We start from the raw sequence: 22,065 nt of genomic DNA on the forward strand, positions 1-22,065 counted from the left end.
AGCTGTATCCCCATTGCTACACCTGCAGGAGTATGGGCGAGGTCCCTACCTCCCCTATTTTCCCTGCCAGCCGAGTCAGACTTACCACTCGTGGTCTTCTCATTGGCTGGCCCCTGCTACTTTCTGCCCTGTGCAGTAGCACTGGGCATGCGTGGTCTCAGTACTGGCTGTCTCTCCCCTGCTGCCCACACACACACACACACGAGATGCACCCTGACGCCTTGACGCCCGATCCTTTCTAGGCCCAGCCTCCCTGTTGTCTGGACAGAAGGGTTGAAGAGCTCTGGTCTGTGAAGTGCCGGGCACACTTTCCCTTTCGGGAAACTCCGAACCTCGGGAAGCCCTGGAGTAGGTAAGTCACCCAGGCTAACTAGCATGCCCTTCCTGGCTTTTACTGATTAACCCCCCAGGGGGGACCTTACAGCCCCAGGCTTTTAGGTCTCCAGAAAAAAAACAAATGTTTCGCTGCTGGGAAACACAATCAAAAATTGAGGAGTGGAGGGAAGGGCGGGGAATTCAAACTCTGTTGTTTTGATTGTGTTTGCCGTCAGGTGGAGCTAGTCATCTCTCAGGTGTGCCGTCCTGCAAGATGACTAGATGAAAAAAAAAGCTATAATTTACCCCAGTGATAAACCAGCATCAGAATGGTCTCCTCTTCCTTAACGGTAACACCATGGTTTACGTATTGTAAGTATTACCAAAAATAAGAACATAGTACAGAATATGCAAACTTCTCAGCCAGACAAAACATTCTACCAACATCTTTTTTGACAAAAAAAACAAAACAACGCTGTAGCACTTTGAATTTCCACACACTTCACATGCACTTACCCTGCAGTGAATTACCACTACATGCAGTGGGTCACTGTTCATCCAAGATTCCATTGCCTTACAGATGGAACACATTTTATCCAGAGGGGGAGCATGTAGCTCAGGCCAACCCATATCCATTACCTATGTACAAAAGAAATGCGTTTAATCATTTGGAACAGTCATGTCACCTTTTCAAAGCCCAATGACAGTCAAAAATGTTATCTTGCTTTAGATAGACAGGGAAAAATGTAGAGCCTCTGTTATATTTTATTGCTGTGTCCCTATTTGGAAGATTTTCTAGGCTAGTACTAGGCTTTAGAGATGGTCTTATTTTAACATTCTGCTAAAACATTTAGTGCAAATAAAAAAAGTATCATGGACAGTACTCAATTGTTTTCTAGCATGAAATGCTGTTTTGAGATCTCCCCAAAGTGGCTCAACAATGCTGAGGTCAGGAAACTGTGATTTGTTTCTGCTGTAGCCAGTAAAAGGTCAACTTGGCCATGTGCTTCAGAACACTGTTATGCTGGAAAGTTTAAGTGTCCCCACACACAACTTCTGTACAAATATTCCTCTGATGTTTTCTAATATGATGCATTAATCCCAGCATCACACACCTACAGAGATCCCCCACGTTCCCAGTAGGGATGATTTGGTTTAGTAGACCTTGTTCACTCCATTACAAACACACAGTATTTATGGTTGTGATCACAGAGTCCATTATGATCTTATCACTCCAAAAATATTTTGTTTCAGAGGTTTTGAGGCTTTTCTAGATGCTGTTTGGCTTACTGAAACCAGGCTGTATTGTGGGATTGCTGCAGCAGACATGGCTAACATTTAAAAAAAAAAGCCAATTCTAGACATGTTGGTCACATTAGTTTCCTTTATTTCAGCTTTTTTTTTTAAGTTTGTCTGGAGATCCAGCCAGGATGTTGTTTTTGTTTTCAACATCCTGTATTAGACCAAGCTCTCCAGCAAAAGTAGCAGTTTAGGGTTTTCAGACAAACCATTTAACATTAACATAGGTGCTTATAATGGTCAGCTTCCATTCATTGTGAAACACTTATGCCAAAAGGAGAAAAAAACTGCTGCCGTATCTGCTCAAAAAGTGTTAGCTGGAGTATGGCTTTAATTTATTAGAAAAGGTTATGCAAATCTGTCTAACATTACCCTCTCCCCAGATTGACAATGCCGCTGTCAAAAGGTATCTCTGTTCCTCCTCCAGTGGAGTGCAGACCCCCCAAGACAGGAAATGTGTAACTGGCCAGATCACCAGGCAAAATAAAAATAAAGGAAAAAAAACATATAAAAGAAGACAAAGGCAGCCAATAAATTTAAAACAGTTCTAAAGGATATTTTTTTATTAAAATAAACATGTTATATTTACCCCGCTCTGTGCCCAGAGACGCTCTGAACCTCCTCTTCTGGTGTCCCCCGATGGTGTTCTTGGCTCTTCCTCTTCTCTCTGTGCCCCCATAGCAAGCCGCTTGCTATGGGAGCACACCTTTGGTTTGCCCCTGAACCGGGCTGTGTGCATCCATAGACACACTCAGCATGGCTCGGCCCCACCCCCTCACAGGACTTCATTGACAGCAGCAGGAGCCAATGGCTTCCGCTGCTGTCTCTGTGTCCTGTGATGAGAGAAACACAGACCAGCACTGCTACAGATGGGCACAGCGCTGGATAAAGATAGGCAAGTATAGGTGAGGGGACAATACCATTACCGGGACATTTTTTACCTTAATGCAGGGAATGTATGAAGATAAAAAGATGTCCTGGCCTTGGAACCACTTTAAGGACTGATACTATGCAATATATTAGATTTTAGTTTTTGGGTTTTGTATCACTTTAACATAATTCTTTCTATTCATACGAGATTCTTGATTTCACAAAATACTAGCAGTATGAATACAGATGATAAAATAGGATTGTTAATGTATGTAAATACGAAAAAAACATACAACTTCTAAAAATGCAAAAAAATGTAATTAATTTTACATACCTTTGTGTTAAGTCTGGAAAGCTCATAACAGTTTTCTGATAGATTTAGTACCTGTAAAACAATGAGAAAACAATTTTGCGGTAGCAGTTATATAGGTCAATATAGGTCATAAAATGACTATCATGATGTACAGCCATCTACTATATGATCTCTTCACTTATCTATGACACGTCCCAAAACAACCTGATTACATTTGTTTTTACCTACTGTGCGATAATTCCATTGTATGCATTTATTGACTGCAGCAATCAATGATCTTCTCAGAGGCCCTTAAGCTAAGAGCCATGTGGGTTCTCAAGGGTTCCATTAAAAAAAGTATGATGAGGTGAGATGTCTTCAAACAGTTCATTGAAGCATCAGGCCGCTCACTCAGCAATCTCATATGGCAAGGTAAGCACCGCATGTACAGTACTCTCCTGAGTGTTTAAATGTTTCACTCTCTGAGAATCTGTAAGGGCCCATATAAGCTAAAGGCAGGGAAGGGGTGTGAGCTATAACTCATTCGACTTGAGCATGTTGTAGATAGCGCTGAATAGGAGATTAAGGCAGGCCATAAGTGTTACTAAACCCACAACAGTAAAATCAGTCTGTATATGCAGTCAAGCATGCTTGTTATACTCACTGCGGAACCTAAGGGGTTAATTCTCCGCATTGTGTAAAAAGGCTGTTTGATCCTGTCTTCTCTGATCCTCCCCCTCTTCTCTGTCCCCAATCCATCTGTTGATAGTACAGAGCTCTAGGATTCACTCTGCACATGTTCATTGTAGTGTATATTGCTAGGGAGTTTTTTTTTTTTCTTTGGGAGGGTACATGTGATCAGCACAGGGCCAATCAGCACTGTCCAGACAGAGGGTCAGGAGTCATTCAGCCTCATGTACAGTCAGAAGAGAATGAAAACTCCTCCTATAAGCTTTAACCAGTGCTCAGCTGGACACCAATAGAAGTGCTATATACTGCTAATGAAAAAAAGGTATTTAGCAGTTTATATTCTAATAATTGCATTTCCATGTTCTGTGTACTGTGGGAGACCAGATACAGTGAATGCAGAGTCCTGGGTTTAGTAACACTTTCATCATTTTTGACCCAGGTTCCACAACCACATATTTGATGTGGATGGCGGAATCATTCCTGCTGTGTTATTGTGTTCAGGCAGCAGGGAGGCTTCCCCGCTTTCAGAACACATCGATCAGTGTTGCTGGCTTTAGGGCTTATTCACACTTGGCTGTTTTGCCAACGCTTGCCAAACGCCCCTATAGCGTTTGGCAAGCGTTGGTCCGGCGTTTGCGGAGCGTTTTTTTAAGCTCGGCAAACGCTGCATGCGCGGTTTAGCGGCGGTTGCTAGGCGTTTGCCGAGCGTTAATAACGCCCCACAAATGCCTATAATGCAGTTTGAGTGGTGTTACCGCTCCACAAACGCCCCGCAAACCGCGTCACAACCGCACCGCAAACGCCGGCCGGGCGTTTGCGGAGCGGCACCATGGACGAGAATAGGAGGCTTCAACGCCTCCTGACTCGTCCAGAGGCGTCCGTTTTGCCGCGACGCGACGCAAACACTCCCGTTAGAACAGCACCATGTGCTGTAATGTGCAGAATTGGCAGAGGCGTTTGGGAAGCGGTAAAAATGCTTCCCAAACGCCTCTCTGCCGCCTGCACACAACGCTAGTGTGAACGTAGCCTTACTCGGCGGCACTGACCATTTGGGAAAAACCTGACAGGCCGACTGTACAGAAATCGATTGGTAGATCAGTAGATTTGACTTCGGTACAACCAGCCTGTTCATACACAGATTGAAATTTGACCAGTCCCCCCTGAACAAGCTGAATTTTGATCCATGTGTCCTCTTAACTTACAGGCTACTCATACCATAATAGAAAAATATTTTCAAATATGAAAAATGAGTAAGACAAAGAAAATCTACATATAAAACTATTTGCTCCTCCTAGGGATAGGTTGTTCGACGTAAAAATTGTGACCTCCGAAAATATATTGACTTTCCAAAGCAGAAGCAGCTGTATTCTGCACCGCAGCCAGTGATCAGGTTTCAACAGATATATGCATGCTGTGATGTTCTCTTCAGCTTGGCACATGTGCCCTGCAGCCATATAGATTGTGATTGATTCCTGCGTCTCCTCTCAAATTAAAGGTTCATGGTATCCATTTACAGCTTTTATGCCTACAGAGCGAATGGTCCAAGTTGAAGAGGGCAGTTTCCCACATGTATTTTCTTAGTGCTTTCCCATGTACTCCCAAAAAAAAAAAAAAATACAGAAATTAGTGAGAGGCAGGAAGGAGTTTTTTTTGTGTCCAATCATGCAAGTATCCTTTAGGCAAATCTGCTAAATTGAAAGCGGTCCTCCTCATCCTGGCTTTAGTACTTGACCACTGACTCAAGTAACCACATTCATATTAGGTATTCTGATGCCTAATACGCCACTGACAGCCAGATCATTCCGGTTGTCATGTGAGTCACCAACTTGTGACTGGTCAACGTCACATTGTGCTGTCACGTACGCAAAGATGGCGCTCTCCGCCCCACACTGCACAAAGATTTTCCAGCTTTTCCACAATCTAGGTGCCAACAGACTGAGAGCAATTGTTACGGAGTTTAGTTAACTAAGCATTTAGCTCTTTAACCTCCTTAGTGGTATTCCCGAGTGTAGCTCGGGGTAAAATTTCAATACCAAGAGCGGTAACCCCGAGCTGCACTCGGGCTTACCATGCGGCGTTGCTCTGGGGGTCCCTGCAGCACTTACCTTGTCCTTCGCTCCCGCGATGTGTCCCCTGCAGCGTCCCCAGCCATCTCCTCCGGCCGATGCCGGCATCCGGCTTCCGTGTTCCGCTCCCTGTGACGTCGGGACGTACGGGCGCCGGAACCGGCGGGAAATTTGAAATTTTTTAAAAATTTAATTTTTGCTGTCTTTGCTGTTTCAATGCATTTCACATACATTTTGTCCCGAGTGCTTTCTCCTGTGCCCTGCCTGCATTTTGACTGTTCTTTCTACCTGGAAACTTAGAAAAGTCCATGGCGTCCAAAAAGCGTCCCTTTACGTCAAAAGCGGTTTTAGACCGGCTAGAGAACAGCGATAGTAAATCAGAACAACTTGCAGAATTGAGCGATAATGATTCGTGGGGAAATTCATCATCAGACACTGAAAACGATTTTGCGACTTTGCTCAGTGATGTGCGAATTTGCCTCTGTATTTCAAATTTCAGTGTTTTTGGTTTGATTATATTATTGAATTAAATTTATTATATTATTTTTTATGATTATTTATTAAATTATAATTTATGATTTCGTGTTTCAAGTTTTATCATATCCAGAATGTTTACTAGACTCTTGTCCGGACAGATTTCAGTGAGTTATTCCTAAAAATTACAGCCTACAATAAAAAACTACATATTTCCATGCAAAAAAATGGTACCGCTTTCAGCACAAAAAATCAGAAAGAATCATACCGCCGAGGAGGTTAAACTGCCACCACTGACTTTTACTGAAGAGTTGTAAACTTTTACAAGATTAGCAATACAATTATGATTTTAGAATAAATGTCTGTATACACAGCCACTACAGCAAAGCGAAAAAAAAACAAAAAAAAAAACTAAGCGCACCAACCTTGCGCATTACCTCAGTAACCAAATTTTATTAAATGCAAAATGATACTCACAAACAGCAAAGTAATTCAAGCATGTAAGTCCTCAAAGGAACTTGAAAGTTAGGAAGCCTGCACGAGTCCCATCATAGGGGTAGACACTCAAAGAATAACTGACGCGTTTCGAAGGGCATCCCGTCTTCATCATCGCTTTGCAGTACTGGTCGGGCTTCCCCAGCCTTGTTTGGAGCTGCACAACCCTATGTGCACTGGTGGTCGTATCTTCCAGTTCTGGTTCCATCTATTCACCACCCACCTGGGTCTCAGAGCGCAGGAGAGTTTGTTTCTGGTTTATTGACACAGCCACTACAGACAGGTATATTCAGAGATTTATCATATACCAGTAGTGCTCTTCAAGAAACAGGGATTCCAATGAATAAGCAAAGATGGTACAGTGGCTCTCTCAGCTCCTGTGTGGCGTTCTTTGGTTTGATGTTAAACGAGAGCGGTTATAATGTGGTTGCACTGAACATCAAGGGTGGTGTTAACATCTGACTAATCATCTGGTCCAAGGGGTGGTCCTGGGATGTCACCACTTTTATTATCAAGTCTCAGATACAGTTTTCTATAAGTATTAATATCTATGAATATTTGCAGGGTACGGTTGGCTACCCTGCATATCATTGTCCAGCATGAAATTAGCTTTGAAATGGATATAAAATGAAAGAGATCTTGGATATCTAGTTCTCATAGGAGGGGTGTGGAAGCCTAATCCACTCTCGTACCTCCTAGCATAGGGGTGTTTGGGTTCAAAATGCTACTCAATAACTGGAGAAGGTGAATATGACTTTATTCTGGCTATACTGTCATAAATTAAGAAGTTATGAAACATAGTGGGATGATGATGGCTTTTACCGAGTGTAAGGTGTTTGTGTCTAGCAGATATTTCTCCCTAATCTTCATTTTGGCGAAGAGAAGTTTGATCACAGTCTGGCTTTAATAATTGCAAAGATTCTTGTTTGCACATGTTGTAAAAATGTGAGCAGTGTACCTAAATCTGCATACGCTCACAGGTTATGTAGAAAGCAGGTGTTTGTTCAGAGGAGAAATCAAACAAAGTTTACCACAGCACAGTAATTCCAACAGCAGAGATAATTCACATCAATAGAAACCAGGGGCGGACTGACCATTTGGATACTCGGGCACTGCCCGAGGGCCCGGGGTCAGTAGGGGGCCCCATGAGATGCCCCTGGTACCCTTTTCATAGGCTTTTTTGTGTTTGGGTAAGGACACAGGGGCCCCATGATCCCTTATTGCCTGGAGGCCCCATGAGTTGTCAGTCCGCCCCTGATAGAAACTGTCCTTATAATTCCAAAAGCAAATTCAATACACAGAAAACTCCTGCACAGCTTCCCAAACTACAGAAAGATTTTCCTATGATTAGTGAGAGCCAATGCATAAGAATGTTGTAACAGACTATAATCCAGCTGCTTTTGAGATCTCAGGGAACCAGCAGTCGATGTCAGCGCACATCACACCAAGGGGAGGGAGATGGTGGGGCACATCTGCCGCAGAGACCTTCAGGTGTGGAGGATGACAGCTAGAAGAGGGCACCAGAGCAGCACTTCCAAGAATTGAACAAGAGGGAAGCAAGAAGGCGCTTCGAAGTGCAGTATTTCCAAATGTTTGCATGCAAAGCAAAGGACCACATATAGACAATATCTGTAAAAAATAATAATTACTCTTATCTATGGATTACTCACTTGTCAATAATATATATGGACAGAGAAAGATCCCCCCCAATGTTATATTAGTATACTGATCAAATGTACAAAACCTAAAAGTGAAACCTATAGAGGGGGAAATCCGAAGGATAATGTAAAGTAAACTATATAATACAACAACCATCATTATCTATATTATGGTACTAATCTCGAGCTCCTCGTTTAAGCCACCTGGGGGTGGTTCAACCAAGACATAGATCCAATATGTCTCTCTCTGAAATAGACGCTGGTATCTTTCAGCTGTAGGAAGGTTATCACGTATGACCTTAAGTCCATCAGTAGATTTGGCTTGATGTTCGATAAAGTGTCTGGGAGCACTGTGTATATCCTTACCATCCTCGATGAACCAACGGTGCTCACCGAAGCGCTTCATCATTAGCCACTGATTGAGCAGGGATCCTGTCACCGTTGTTCCATCCCACGATCTCTGCTTGGCTTTACTATGTTTGAAATATAGGGGCGTGACCACTCCCCTTTGGCGCCGCCTTGCCCCCGCCCTCTCCCTCTATATAACTTGGCTCTCTTCACCGTGGGTCACAGTCTTGGTGAAGGAGCGATCTGCGCATGCTCCAAAACGTCACCGCCCACTACTGACATCACTTCCAGGCCGTGCATTCCATGCGGACGGAGTGTGCTCCACGGCAGTCCAGGAAGAGTGGCAGCCATCTTGACACTGCTACCTGAGCTCCCCCTGCAGCTGCTGGTTGGCACAGCAAGATCCAGGACATAATGACAGGAGCCCTGCACTGACGTTATTTACATGCTTGAGCCTTACATCCTTCTTGTAAGTGGTTTTAACCGTTACTTGTAATAAACATTTGGAAATACTGCACTTAGAAGCGCCTTCTTGCTTCCCTCTACATCACACCAAGGCAGCTTGATGCAGTCCCCGTCCCTAAACACGTACCTGACTCTTCTCACCACTCCCAGTTGCAGCACTGCTCCTCTCACTTCTCTCACCTAGTCTAACCAGAGTCAAACTCCTGTAAGGAGAGAGCAGGGGCGTGGCTTACCAGCACGTTGTGCATCTACTGACACACACAGCCCAACTAAGAAGCATGTGTGCACAAGTGCCCCTTTAGCACCTGGCTTGCTAAGGAGGCAACCAGGGCAGGGAGAAGTAAATAGCACTGGCGGGGGACTGCCAAAGAGAGGGTGTGGGATCATTATTTGCAATATAATTGCACAGAGCAGATAAGTAGAACATCTTTTTTTTATTTTAAGACTAAAACCGTATCATTTAAAGTCACTTTAAATAAAAATGTTAAATTGTTTCTCTCATTTTACTTTCTTTTTCTGAAGACTCAAAAACTGAAGTTTTCCTCTGCTATGCAGATGGGTAAATGTTTACCAGAATTAGTCCTAGCTGTGCTGTGCTAGCAGATCTCATTATCAGTTGAAAAATAAATTTGAACACGGCCAGTCCAAAACAAAAAATGTACAAATCTAGAAGCTGGACTTCTAAATTATATGTTAATGAGGGGAAACTTGCAACCCTCTTTGTGAGTGGGGACAGATTGAGTTCATTACATTTTAAATTATTCAGAGTAGCTGTCAATTTATATTTGGGGGGGGGAGTGCAAGGAAGTGGATCTGGGAAGTGAGAATCTGCTTTAAAAATCAGTTTACAGCACGTACACAAAACATTTACAGGGTGCAGCAGTCCCTGAGAATTTTGTGCCTGTGTCAATAACACTTTTACAGTCTGGAGGACTTTCATGTACAATGCATTTACCAAACATAGCAGTGTACTGTTTATAATTTCCAGATGCTAGACATAAAGGCCACCCCCAGCACTACAAATAATTCAACTCTAGTGCCATTTAAAATCTGCAGATGTCTGCCCCAGACCAGGGCTAGAAAAAAAAAAAAACTTTTCTGGCAGACAAGTATTAGTTCATACAGTGCGTATGTCTAACGCTTTCAGCAATCAATGAAGTGAGGAACAGTTCCTATAAATATCGCATTGCGGCAAATCTGACATAACATATACTGTATCATTGATATAGGACATTTTATGATTTGCAAATTACCGTACATTACATTCCTCCATTTAATTTTCAATAATATATCATGTTAACTCAGTAAGATTCATTCAGAGTTTTGCTTGTAAAATGAAAATAAAAGTGAAAAATGAGGTATACTGTCATACGTTTTGAGAATGCTCAACTCCTTGCTTCTGTATTTGGCTCACGACTCATTGTGCACAGAGTCAGATATCAAACTATATGTAGTTAAAGAGAACCAAAAAAGTTCACAAAGGTGGGGATTTCTAAATACCACAGAAATAAAACATTTTTTTTTTGATAATTACATAAAATGTGCTAAATATAGGGCTGATTAGAAAACTGGAGAATAATGTCTATAGACACTGGAGTTTTTGGTTGCATGTGATATATTGGGGACATGGCACCCTGGCTTAAATCAGACTTTATTTTGATTATATGTATTTAAAGTAGAACTATGGGGGGGTTAAAAAAGAAAAAAAAAGCAGTCTGTCACTAGTATTAATACAGTAGTTTTGGTTTTTGGAGTCTCCCTTGAGACTTACTTTTATTGCCTGTTATTGCTGCAATATACAGGTGAAACTCGAAAAATTAGAATATCGTGCAAAAGTTCACTTATTTCAGTAATGCAACTTAAAAGGTGAAACTAATATATAAGATAGACTCATTACATGCAAAGCAAGACAGTTCAAGCCGTGGTTTGTCATAATTGTGATGATTATGGCTTACAGCTCATGAAAACCCCAAATCCACAATCTCAGAAAATTAGAATATTGCATGCAATCAATAAAACAAGGATTGTACATAGAACAATATCGGACCTCTGAAAAGTAGAAGCATGCATATGTACTCAGTACTTGGTTTGGGCCCCTTTTGCAGCAATTACTGCCTCAATGCGGCGTGGCATGGAAGCTATCAGCCTGTGGCACTGCTGAGGTGTTATGGAAGACCAGGATGCTTCAATAGCGGCCTTCAGCTCTTCTGCATTCTTCGGTCTCATGTCTCTCATCTTTCTCTTGGCACTGCCCCATAGATTCTCTATGGGGTTCAGGTCACGCGAGTTTGCTGGCCAATCAAGCACAGTAATCCCACGGTCATTGAACCAGGTTTTGGTGCTTTTGGCAGTGTGGGCAGGTGCCAAGTCCTGCTGGAAAATGAAGTCAGCATCCCCATAAAGCTAGTCTGCGGAAGGAAGCATGAAGTGCTCCAAAATCTCCTGGTAGACGGCTGCGTTGACCCTGGACTTAATGAAGCACAGTGGACCAACACCAGCAGATGACATGGCTCCCCAAATCAACACAGACTGTGGAAACTTCACACTGGACTTCAAGCATCTTGCAGTGTGTGCCTCTCCATTCTTCCTTCATACTCTGGGTCCTTGGTTTCCAAATGAGATGCAAAAGTTTCTCTCATCAGAAAAGAGGACTTTGGACCACTGAGCAGCAGACCAGGTCTGTTTTTCTTTAGCCCAGGTAAGACACTTGACGTTTGTTGTTCAGGAGCGGCTTGACAAGAGGAATACGACATTTGAAGCCCATGTCCAGGATCCGTCTGTGTGTGGTGGCTCTTGATGCACTGACTCCAGCCTCAGTCCACTCCTTGTGAAAGTCCCCAACACTTTTGAATGGCCTTTTCCTGACAATCCTCTCCAGGCTGCGGTCATCCCTGCTGCTTGTGCACATTTTTCTTCCACACTTTTCCCTTTCATGTAACTTTCTATTAATGTGCTTTGATACAGCACTTTGGGAACATCCAACTTCTTTTGCAATTACCTTTTGAGGCTTTCCCTCCTTATGGAGGGTGTCAATGATGGTTTTCTGTACAACTGTCAGGTCAGCAGTCTTTCCCATGATTGTGATTCCTACTGAACCAGACTGAGAGACCATTTAAAGGCTCAGGAACCCTTTGCAGGTGTTATGGCTTAATTAGCTGATTAGAGTGGGACACTATAAGCCAAGAATATTGCACCTTTTCACAATATTCTAATTTTCTGAGATTGTGGATTTGGGATTTTCATGAGCTGTAAGCCATAATCATCACAATGATGACAAATCACAGCTTGAACTATCTTGCTTTGCATGTAATGAGTCTATATCATATATTAGTTTCACCTTTTAAGTTGCATTACTGAAATAAATGAACTTTTGCACGATATTCTAAGTTTTCGAGTTTCACCTGTATACAACATTTTTTAACTTCCCTTAATGGAGTAAAAACGCTATTCATTCTGCAGTGAAACTGCACAGCACTGTCACCCTGTGGACAGGGTAGTCAGAGATGGACATGCAGTTTTAAACTGACTTGAATTAAAAGACAAAATAAAGCCCAACTTCAAACAGGTACAACATTGTTTTCTTTTGCAAAAGGGTGGCAGGCTGCGAGTTTATTTGAAGTTCACAAAGTTCATTCATGCAGTTCTCTCTCTCATCCATACTTTTCCTAGTATGACTACGTGCCCAGCCAGTTGGAATGGGATAGAACAGAGGTAGGCAACCTCCAGCACTACTGCCGGAGGTGGCATGCGACAGCAACAAAGACAGCACACAAGGGGAGTCCTAGGAGATCCACCTCCCAAACAATAAAGCTGTCCAGCTGCTGAATACAGAAACAGCGCGGCTGGTGCCCACCCCCCTCTGTTCCCGCTGGTGTCAGTTCCTGTATTGCTCTCTCGATTCGGATTCCCAGAGTTGCTTGTTCCCACTTTGAAAGGGTAATTAGGTTCATTATTTTTCCTCCTGTGCGGTGCGGCACTCTTTTTGCTTGAGCTGACTCATGGCCAGGCTTTTACTATCGGTGTACCTGCCCTTCCTACGAACCTTTCTCTCCCCCACCATCCATGCGTCTGGCTCAGCTTGGAGGGGCTATAGCTAGAGAGATTTATCTTCAAATGGCATTAAGTGGTCAGTGGTGTGTAGGTGTAGGAATGGAGGTGATCTGAGCTGTGAAAGTGCTGTATTTGGGGTGAGTTGAAGTGTGAAGGTGCAGTAATTGGGGTGATATAAGCTGTAAGGGTGCAGGAACTGGAGATGATCAGAGGTGTAAAAGTGCAGGTATTTAGGTGATCGGAGGTGGGAAAATGCAGGAATCTGGACTAATCTGAGGCCTGAAGGAACAGGAATTGGGGCTGATCTAGGTTGTAAAAATGCAGTAATTGGGGTGATCTGAGGTGTGTGAAGGTGCAGGAATTGGGGCTGATCTGAGTCTTGGAGATGCAGGAATTGGGGCTGATCTTAGGTCTGGGGGTGCAGGAATTGGGGCTGATCTGAAATGTAAATGTGCAGGAATTGGAGGTGAGCTGAAGGGTGAAGCTGCAGGAATTGGGGTGATATGAGCTGTAAGGGTGCATGAATTGGAGGCATAAAGATGCAGGTTGATCTGAGGTGTGAAAATGCTGGAATTGGGGTCTGCAGGAACAGAAATTGGGGCTGATCTGGTTTGTAAAAATGTAGGAATTGGGGTAAACTGAAGTCCCGAGGTGCACAAATTGGAGTAACCTGAGTTGTGAAGTTGCAGATATTGGGACTGACCTGAGGTGTGAAGGTGCAGAAATTGGGACTGACCTAAGGTGTGAAGGTGCAGAAATTGGGACTGACCTAAGGTGTGAAGGTGCAGAAATTGGGACTGACCTAAGGTGTGAAGGTGCAGAAATTGTGATCAGAGTTCTAGGGGTTCAGGAATTGGGGCTGTTCTGAGGACTGAAGGCACAAGAATTGTCGCTGTGGACTGGGGTGTGAAGTTGCAGTAGTGCTTAATCCTTTTAAACTTTGATTCATCAATTAAACATAAGAAATACACTCACGTTCTGGAGGTGTATTTTGCATCAGGTATGATGAACATCCAGTGATGTACTGATTAAACACAAGATGGCAGTATCATCTCAGCAGCAGAGTCCTGTACAAGCTCAAAACAGACACCATCCATATTGTAATGCAAGGGAAAGCAGGAGCCCAATTAATGAATGCTATTACCAGCTGTAATGTCGTTCCAAGAGCCGTTTGAAGAATACTACAACCGCTATCCTGATGAATGGTAACGTCATGACGTCATCCGCACACTCCTCTCCGACGCGTTTTGTCACTAGTCACGTGACTAGTGATGAAGAGCGTCGGGGAGAAGTGCGCTAATGACATCACGACATTACCATTCATCAGGATAGTGGTTGTAGTACTCTAAAAATGGCTCTATATTGAGTTCTTTTTAATGAGGAATACAGCTGATGCAAAGACACTCATCAGCAGGGAGCTTACTTTGGAGTCTTCATTCAGCAAGCTGATCTTCTGAATCCATATGGGACCAAGGTGTCCTTTTATGAAACAGAGATCAGCGGCGATCCTGAGGATCGTTGCTGATCTCCGATCATTTGTGGTTTAGGAAACAGAGATGATCAGCGGAGAACATATTCTCCGCTGATCATCTCAGCACACAGATGGCCAGTATATGAAGGAGTGATGTCAGCCCTTCACTGGCGATCTGTGTTCTCCCTGCAGATTCTCCAGCCCAAGCTGAAGAATCGGAGGAACCGCAAACAAAGCAGCGATAATTTACCTCTGCTTAGTAAACGGTGTTTGACTGATCTCTTACTGTAATCTCGCGAGATTATAGTAAAAGCAGCCGGTGTCCAGCGTTTGTAGATCGTTCTCCCTTCGTTTGGAGAACTGATCTACACCGCTTCATAAAAGGCATTCACAGGAGAACTGTCTTCTCTGAGAATGCCGGAGAACTGAGCAGCGGTAATTTACCACTGCTTGATAAGAGGACACCCAAAAGTGCAGTTAGACCGTAACAATGTATAATGTGAGGTCACACTGTGTGAGGTGAGCAGATATATGGTGGAGGATGTCTTTGCATGGGAATTGATGACAGATGCACATATTTTTCGCTATCCAAACGAGGGTTCACTGAATGAACACTATTGATTGAACTTGAGTGTTTGAATTACTTTTGTTTGATTCATACTTTAACATATTTTTATTTTTTGTGTCGTTTTTGTTTTATATATATATATATTTTTTTTTTTTCTTTTAATATTTTTTCTTCTATATATATTTTTTATCACTTGGTTTTTTGGTTATATAAGGATTGTGCTATTGTTTCATGTAGCGCAGCATTTTTTCACTTCACAATATAATTTGCCCCACTGAGACATGGGTTGTGTGCACTAGCGGCTACAGTACTTATACATTTAATTTTAATTTTTTTGTTTTAATTTCACCATAGTTAGCGCTTGAGTTATTCAATTTATTTTAGATAACCATAGTAATAATGATGATGTTTCACTGGTTGACAGAAAGCGAGGTAAAAAAAAGAGAACAGAGAAATTTAACAAGAACAGATCACCAGGTCCTGATTGCTCACACCCTTGAGTCCTTAGGGGAACTTAGCTCAGTTATAGCCAAGTGTTTTTTTCTAATTTTTAGAGACACCTTACTGACTGGACTGGTACCAACTGATTGTTGTACAGCAAATGTGGAATCAATTTAAAAAAAAAAAAAGAAGATCAAGATGCATACCCAGACATTACAGATCAGTCAGCCTAACATCAATAGTATTCAAGGCATGAGTGTATGGTAAGAGACTTTATACAGAAATTTGTCTGTGATAAAGGTATCATAAGTGACATCCAGCATGGACTGATGGAAGACCGTCCTTTTAGACCAACCTGTTATCAAATTGTATGGTGGATGTCCAGTTGATCTAGATTAGGGCAGACAACCTTTTTGAGGTGAAGATCTACCATGCCAACATGGAAGAGAGAAAAGATCACCAGCTTGCTGCTAGTTTAGTTCACTAGTAAGCCCCCAGAGGTCAGTAGTGGGTAGGGCAGTGTTCAGCGGTCAGTAGGATGTAGGGAAGTACAAATGTAAATAGCACGAAGGGCACTGTACAGAGGTCAGTAGTGGGCAGGGCAGTGTACAGAGGTCAGTAGTGGGCAGGGCAGTGTACAGAGGTCAGTAGTTCGTAGGGCAGTGCACAGAGGTCAGTAGTAGGTAGGGAAGTATATAGAGGTCAGTAGTAGGTAGGGCAATATACAGAAGTCAGTAGTAGGTAGGAAAGTATACAGACGTCAGTAAGATGTATTGTAGCACACAAAAGGTCAGTAAGATGTAGGGCATTGTACAGAGGTCAGTAGTATGAAGAGCACTGTACAGAGATCAGTAAGGCTGACGACACGGGTAAGCAGGACAGGGATTAGCAGGGCAGAGAACAGGGAAAAAGACTAAGGCAAGGACAAGGGGTCAACAAGGCAGTGTAAAGGGAGGGGGTCAGGAAGGCCTGTTACATGGGGATCAGAAGAGCCTGGTAAGGGGGTCTGGAGGGTATGGAACTGGGGGTTCAGGAGGGAATGGTACTGGGTAGTCGGGAGGGTTGGGGGGTTGGAAGGGCACACTACAGTGGTCTCAGGAGGGCATGGTACTGAGCATTAGGAGGGCATGGTACTGACTGGTACTCATTTGAATGAACTGGAGAGGACAACCAGCAGGGATTAGTGCACTGCACTCACAGGGACAAAAACCCAAAAAACTATGGATAGTGAATCTTGGGAGTTATTACCCTTCCCGCAGCCGCACATGAATGGGGTGTGCTGTAGGGTGGGGAATGCCTCTGCCTCTTGGCTTTGGCTGCTTCCCAGCTTGAGAACTCAGGTGACAAGACACTTGAGCTTATACCTTTTCTGCACTGCTCTGCCAAGTGGTGGGGGAAAGGAGCACTTACCAGTCAGCAGGGCAGGGACTCGACTGCAATCGGTCACCTGCCCATGTTCGACAGGTGGATCATGATCGACGGGCTGCAGATCCCTGATCTATATTTTGCTAAGGTATTTGATACCGTACCTCATAAACCTCTCTTCTATAGAATAAGGTCTGTTGGAATTGAGGAAATTGTCTGTACATGGAGAGGAAACTGGATACATGAACAGTTTCAGAAAGCAGTGACTCATTCTCTGAATATTCTAAAGTTGTGAGTGGTGTGCCCGGGTTCTGTCTTCGGCCCAATTCTGTTCAATTTGATTATTAAACAGAATTGGGCCGAAGTTAGAATCAAGAGCTCAGTTTCAGTGTTTGTAGACGATACCAAATTATGCAGGGAAAGAACTTTGACACAGGATGCACCATTACAGGAAGACCTTAATAACATAAGGTGTTGGGCAGCTACCTGGCAGATGAGGTTCAGTATTGAGAAATGTAAAGTTATGCACTTGGGTGCCAAAAATACACATGCAAAATTACACATTGGGGGAGCACCCCTTAGGGTTAGAAGAAATGAGGATTCATTTAAATTAAAATAACAAACATGTTATACTCACCTGCTCTGTGCAATGGTATTGCACACAGTGGCCCCGATCCTGCTCTTCTCCGGTCCCCCACTGGCAATCTTGGCTCCTCTTCTTCATGTGTCCCCATAGCAAGCCATTTGCTATGGGGGCACATGCTGTGTGCTTGCTCTGGAACTGTGTGCCTACAGAGCCATGCTCCATAGACACACAAAGCAGGACTTATCCTCTTCGCTACATTTGATTTACTGCAGCAAGAGCCAAAGGCTCCTGCTACTGTTTGAGTCCCTGTGTGAAGAGGAAGAGAGGGAGGAAGAGATGCAGATGTGCAGTGCTGATCTCTTCTTCCCTCTCTTCACCTTCACACAGGTAAGGGGGAGCACAGACAAATAGAAACATTTTTTTACCCTAATACAAGCAATGCATTAAGGTAAAAAAATGTTTTTAGGTTTAGTATCACTTTAACCTTAGATTGTGGAAAGAGTTCTTAACTCTTACAGCAGTAAAATCTTGAAACTTCCTCCCTAAAGAAGTGGTACTAGCTGAGAGTATCGACAACGTCTAAAAACTTTAACCTGTCTCCCTCAGGACGCAACATACTTTGTTTTTGACATTCAATTACAGAATGAATGTAATTTCCCAAATGAAAACAAAATTCAAAGTTCATTCATTTGGGAAAACTTTCCATCCTGATCCTTCAAATCTTCTCCTGACCACGGTTGAAAATGAACATTGATTTGATCCCATCAACTATTTGAAAACTGAACAAAGGTTTCAAAAACAAAATTTTTTTAACAAAATCCTTCTAGTGCATGGCCAGCTTTACTCATCCTTTATCTACTCCCAGCTCAGTCATTCACTGAAAACATCCAAATGAAGAAATGCTTTCATGTTTATAAAAGCAGGTACTGTTTAATATCCACACAGTATGTTAATTCCCTAGTAATTATGGTTATAAAAACATTTCCTTACAGATTATACTTCACTGTAGATTATACTTTTTATTATTAACACAATCCAATTTTACATATCATATGTTTACCAGATAATTCTCTCCATGTTTTAATTTCAGCATCTGAGTCACTTCTCGCAGGTTGTGGAGGTACGTTTCATTGGAGCAGTTACTTGAGAACGACATGGAGATAATCCGCTCTGTGATAAAGGTGAGGTCAAGTTCTCCTTCCTCCATGTTGCAATTAAAGTCCACGTTTCTGCAATTGAAAAATTAAGTACATTAATATTTTTTCTTTAACCCCTCGCCTACAGGGCACTTATACCCCCTTCCTGCCCAGGCCAATTTCCAGCGCTGTCACACTTTGAATGACAATTGCGCGGTCATGCAACACTGTACCCATATGAAACTTTTATCATTTTTTGAGACAGAGATAGAGCTTTATTTTGGTGGTATTTAATCACCTCTGGGATTTTTATTTTTTCTTAAACAAACCAAAAACCACAGAAAATTTTGAAAAAAACAATGTTTTTTCTTAGTTTTTGTTATACAATTTTGTAAATAAGTGATTTTTCTCCTTCACTGATGTGTGCTAATGAGGCTGCAGCGATGGGCACTGATGGACACTGATAGGTGGCACTAATGATGAGGCACTGGTAGGTTGCACTGATGGGCATTGATAGGCATCACTGATGGGCACTGAAAGGCAGCACTGATACATGACACTGATATATGGCACTGTTAGGCAGCACTGACTGGCACTGTTAGGCAGCACTGATAGGCAGTGTCGCCTGATACTGGCACTGATAGGTGGCACTGATTGGCAGCACTGATAGGTGGCACTGATAGGCATTGATAGGTGGCATTGACTGGCACTGATGGGTGACATTGAAAGGCAGCTCAGATGGGCACTGATACGTGGCATTGATGTGCACTGGTATGCACTGATATGTGGCACTGATGGGCACTGGCACGTGGCACTGATGAGCACTGACTGCTGGCACTGATGGACATGTCCCCTCCGCGGAAAGCAGATTACCGGCTCTCCTCTCAAGCTGTCAGCGTGACAGCTCATGAGGAGAGAAATGCCGATAACCGACATTTCCCTGTTTACATGTGATCAGCTGTGATTGGACACAGCTGATCACATGACCGAGCCGACATCTTCGGCTCTTTCCGTGATCCGCTGTGTTCAAGGGACACAGCGTACCGGCGATCACCGCGCTGCGCTCCCTGAACCGCACATGCGCGGTGAGAATGGAAGGACGTCATATGAAGTCCTATCCGAACGAGAGAACCATCTTGTGCCCGTCATTGTGCTATAAGGTGGTTAAATTCACTTTAGAATCATTACAATATAAATACAATACAAATAAACTGTTGTTTAACCAGACTTTTTGAAGAAAAAAATCTTGAAGAATAAAAGCATAAGCATTACCAAAAGTTGCAATAAGAATGTAATACTATAATCAATAGAAAGACACCCGAGCCCAACAAATGTGAGCTAAAATAATGTTTAATAAGGTTTAGCAGCTAAAGTATGTTAAAACAAGCTCAAGGCCTGTGATGACTGACAAAATTGTATAAATAAGATGCTGCTAAGAAAGCAGCAAAGAAAGTATGTAAATTATAATTATTATACATAAGGAGTTGTTATATAATTTACAAACTCCCTTTGTTATGGAAGAGCACAAGAGCACATTTTACTTTGGACATTTAATTTGCTTATATATGATTTATTAGCACTATTTTATTTATACATATTTTGTCAAGAATGTAATACTGATTTGGTGAAGCCTGTCTTTTTCTGGTAATTTCTATTGGGTTTAACAGTCAGTGTAAACAAACGTGGCAAAAAGACTTGTAGATAAAAAATGGGTGGAAAACGGTCTTACATAGAATCATTGTTGTATAGGTCCTGTGCTGCTTGATTTGGTAAGAGTTGCTTCCTACAAAAGGTATTACATAGTCATTTAAATGCATTTACATTTATGTTGAGAGCAGCCTTTTATCAAACTGCACAGTTTTAACCGTAAACCGATATGTTTATAACTGAAACAGAGAAAGTAAAGGTAGGGGATGTGAGGGAGGGATAGAGGAAATTGGGAACATGGGGAGAGGGTATGACTGGGTGAAGCAGCAAACAGACTTAAGAGAATCAGGGTTTATCTCCTTTCTCCAAAGGCTGAGGAAAAGGATGAGTTATATAGTTTCAAGAGACAGCTACAAATTGGGTGGTAAGCAACATTGTAACCACGGGTTTCATAATTTTGGAAATTTGGAGGTACATCCATAAGTTTGGTTTATAAAAGTCTGTAATCTTTTAATTGATCACTGTCCAGGCCATCCAGTTTTTAGATTAAGCAAAATTCAGGATTTGTGTCACCACACTTTGAATCTCATCTGTTTGGTTGCTGTTAATATGTGGGCCTGAAATTTAAAGTGTTACTAAACCCAGGACCCTGCATTCACTATATCTGGTCTCCCACAGTACACAGAACATGGAAATGCAATTATTTTAGTAAATATAAACTGCTAAATACCTTTTCTCATCAGCAGTTATAGCAGTCTTGTGACTTCAGCTGAGCACTGGTTAAAGCCTGTAGGAAGAGTTTTCTTTCTGCTCTAGGAGGATGTGAAACCCCTGACCCTCTGTCTGGACAATGCTGATTAGCCCTGTGCTGATCACATGCACTCTCCGAAGAAAAAAAAAAAACACCTCTCTAGCAATACACACCAAACTGAGCATGTGCATGTGACTATGGATTCATTCTGTAAAAGGTGACATTTCAACAAGAGGAGGGGCAGAGAAGTCAGAATCAAACAGCCTTTTTACACAATGCAGAGTATTCACCCCTTAGGTTCCACAGTGAGTATAACAAGCATGCTTTACTGCATCTACAGACTGATTTTACTGTTATGGGTTTAGTAACACTTTAAGATCAAACTAAAGCTGGCCATACACTGCTAGCCAGCAGGCTTAGCCAAGGAAAAATAAACAGATTTCTCCATCTACACAAAAGAGGTGGATAGTAGGGCGCATAGTATACGGAAAGGTAGACCCACAGCTGTCAGAATACATTGATCAGTGGCTGATCCGAGAAGTTTTTCCAGCATGTCCCTTCAACAGACTTCTGCTTTGACTTCTGCTGAGCATGGATAGCCATACACCAATCAAAATTCATCTGATCCCTGCTGAAATGGCTGAACTTTGAGCAGGTGTATGGCCAGCCTTACTCTGGAGCAAATTTGACTCTGCACAGGAACCAAAGACCAGGCAAACTTTGCTAAGTATCTTGCATTTTAATTCTCCTCACTGAAAAAATATTAATTGAACCCTTTACATTCGTGACTGGGTATGGCGGCGAGTGTCATACATTTCTTGAAGTTCAGAACAGTTACAGCCGGTGTTGCATCAAAAAACAGAGTGACAGCTATGGCTGTAAATAAAGAGTTAACTGCAGAGTTAACGAACTCCAACAACAATCACTCACAGTCTGTTGGTACTTTAGATTGTTTTCCTGCAAGCTGGAAAATCTGTGTGTAGGTTGAGGCTGAGAGTCTAATCATCACATTCTGACAGCAGCCGCGAGCATGAAACTGCTGTGGTCACAACGAACAGACTGAAACGTAAAGGTTGTT

The 22,065-nt window shown here is 42.6% G+C and overlaps 1 protein-coding gene across 1 annotated transcript in view; it reads right to left on the bottom strand.

The window, feature by feature from the left end:
* Nucleotides 1–22,065, bottom strand: part of TNS3 (tensin 3) — a 325,962-nt gene that overhangs the window by 244,123 nt on the left and 59,774 nt on the right. Inside the window, exons 2-4 of the mRNA XM_089669481.1 lie at nt 18,514–18,682; nt 2,819–2,869; nt 832–954 (exon numbers count right to left, since the gene is read on the bottom strand). Coding sequence (XP_089525607.1) covers nt 832–954; nt 2,819–2,869; nt 18,514–18,660 — 321 coding nt within the window. The 5' untranslated portion in view covers nt 18,661–18,682. The remainder of the gene's footprint in view (nt 1–831; nt 955–2,818; nt 2,870–18,513; nt 18,683–22,065) is intronic.

The sequence above is a fragment of the Staurois parvus genome, unplaced genomic scaffold (genome assembly GCF_062004578.1).
Source record: "Staurois parvus isolate SC_StPar_1 unplaced genomic scaffold, SC_StPar_1.0 ptg000077l, whole genome shotgun sequence".
NCBI lineage: Eukaryota > Metazoa > Chordata > Amphibia > Anura > Ranidae > Staurois > Staurois parvus.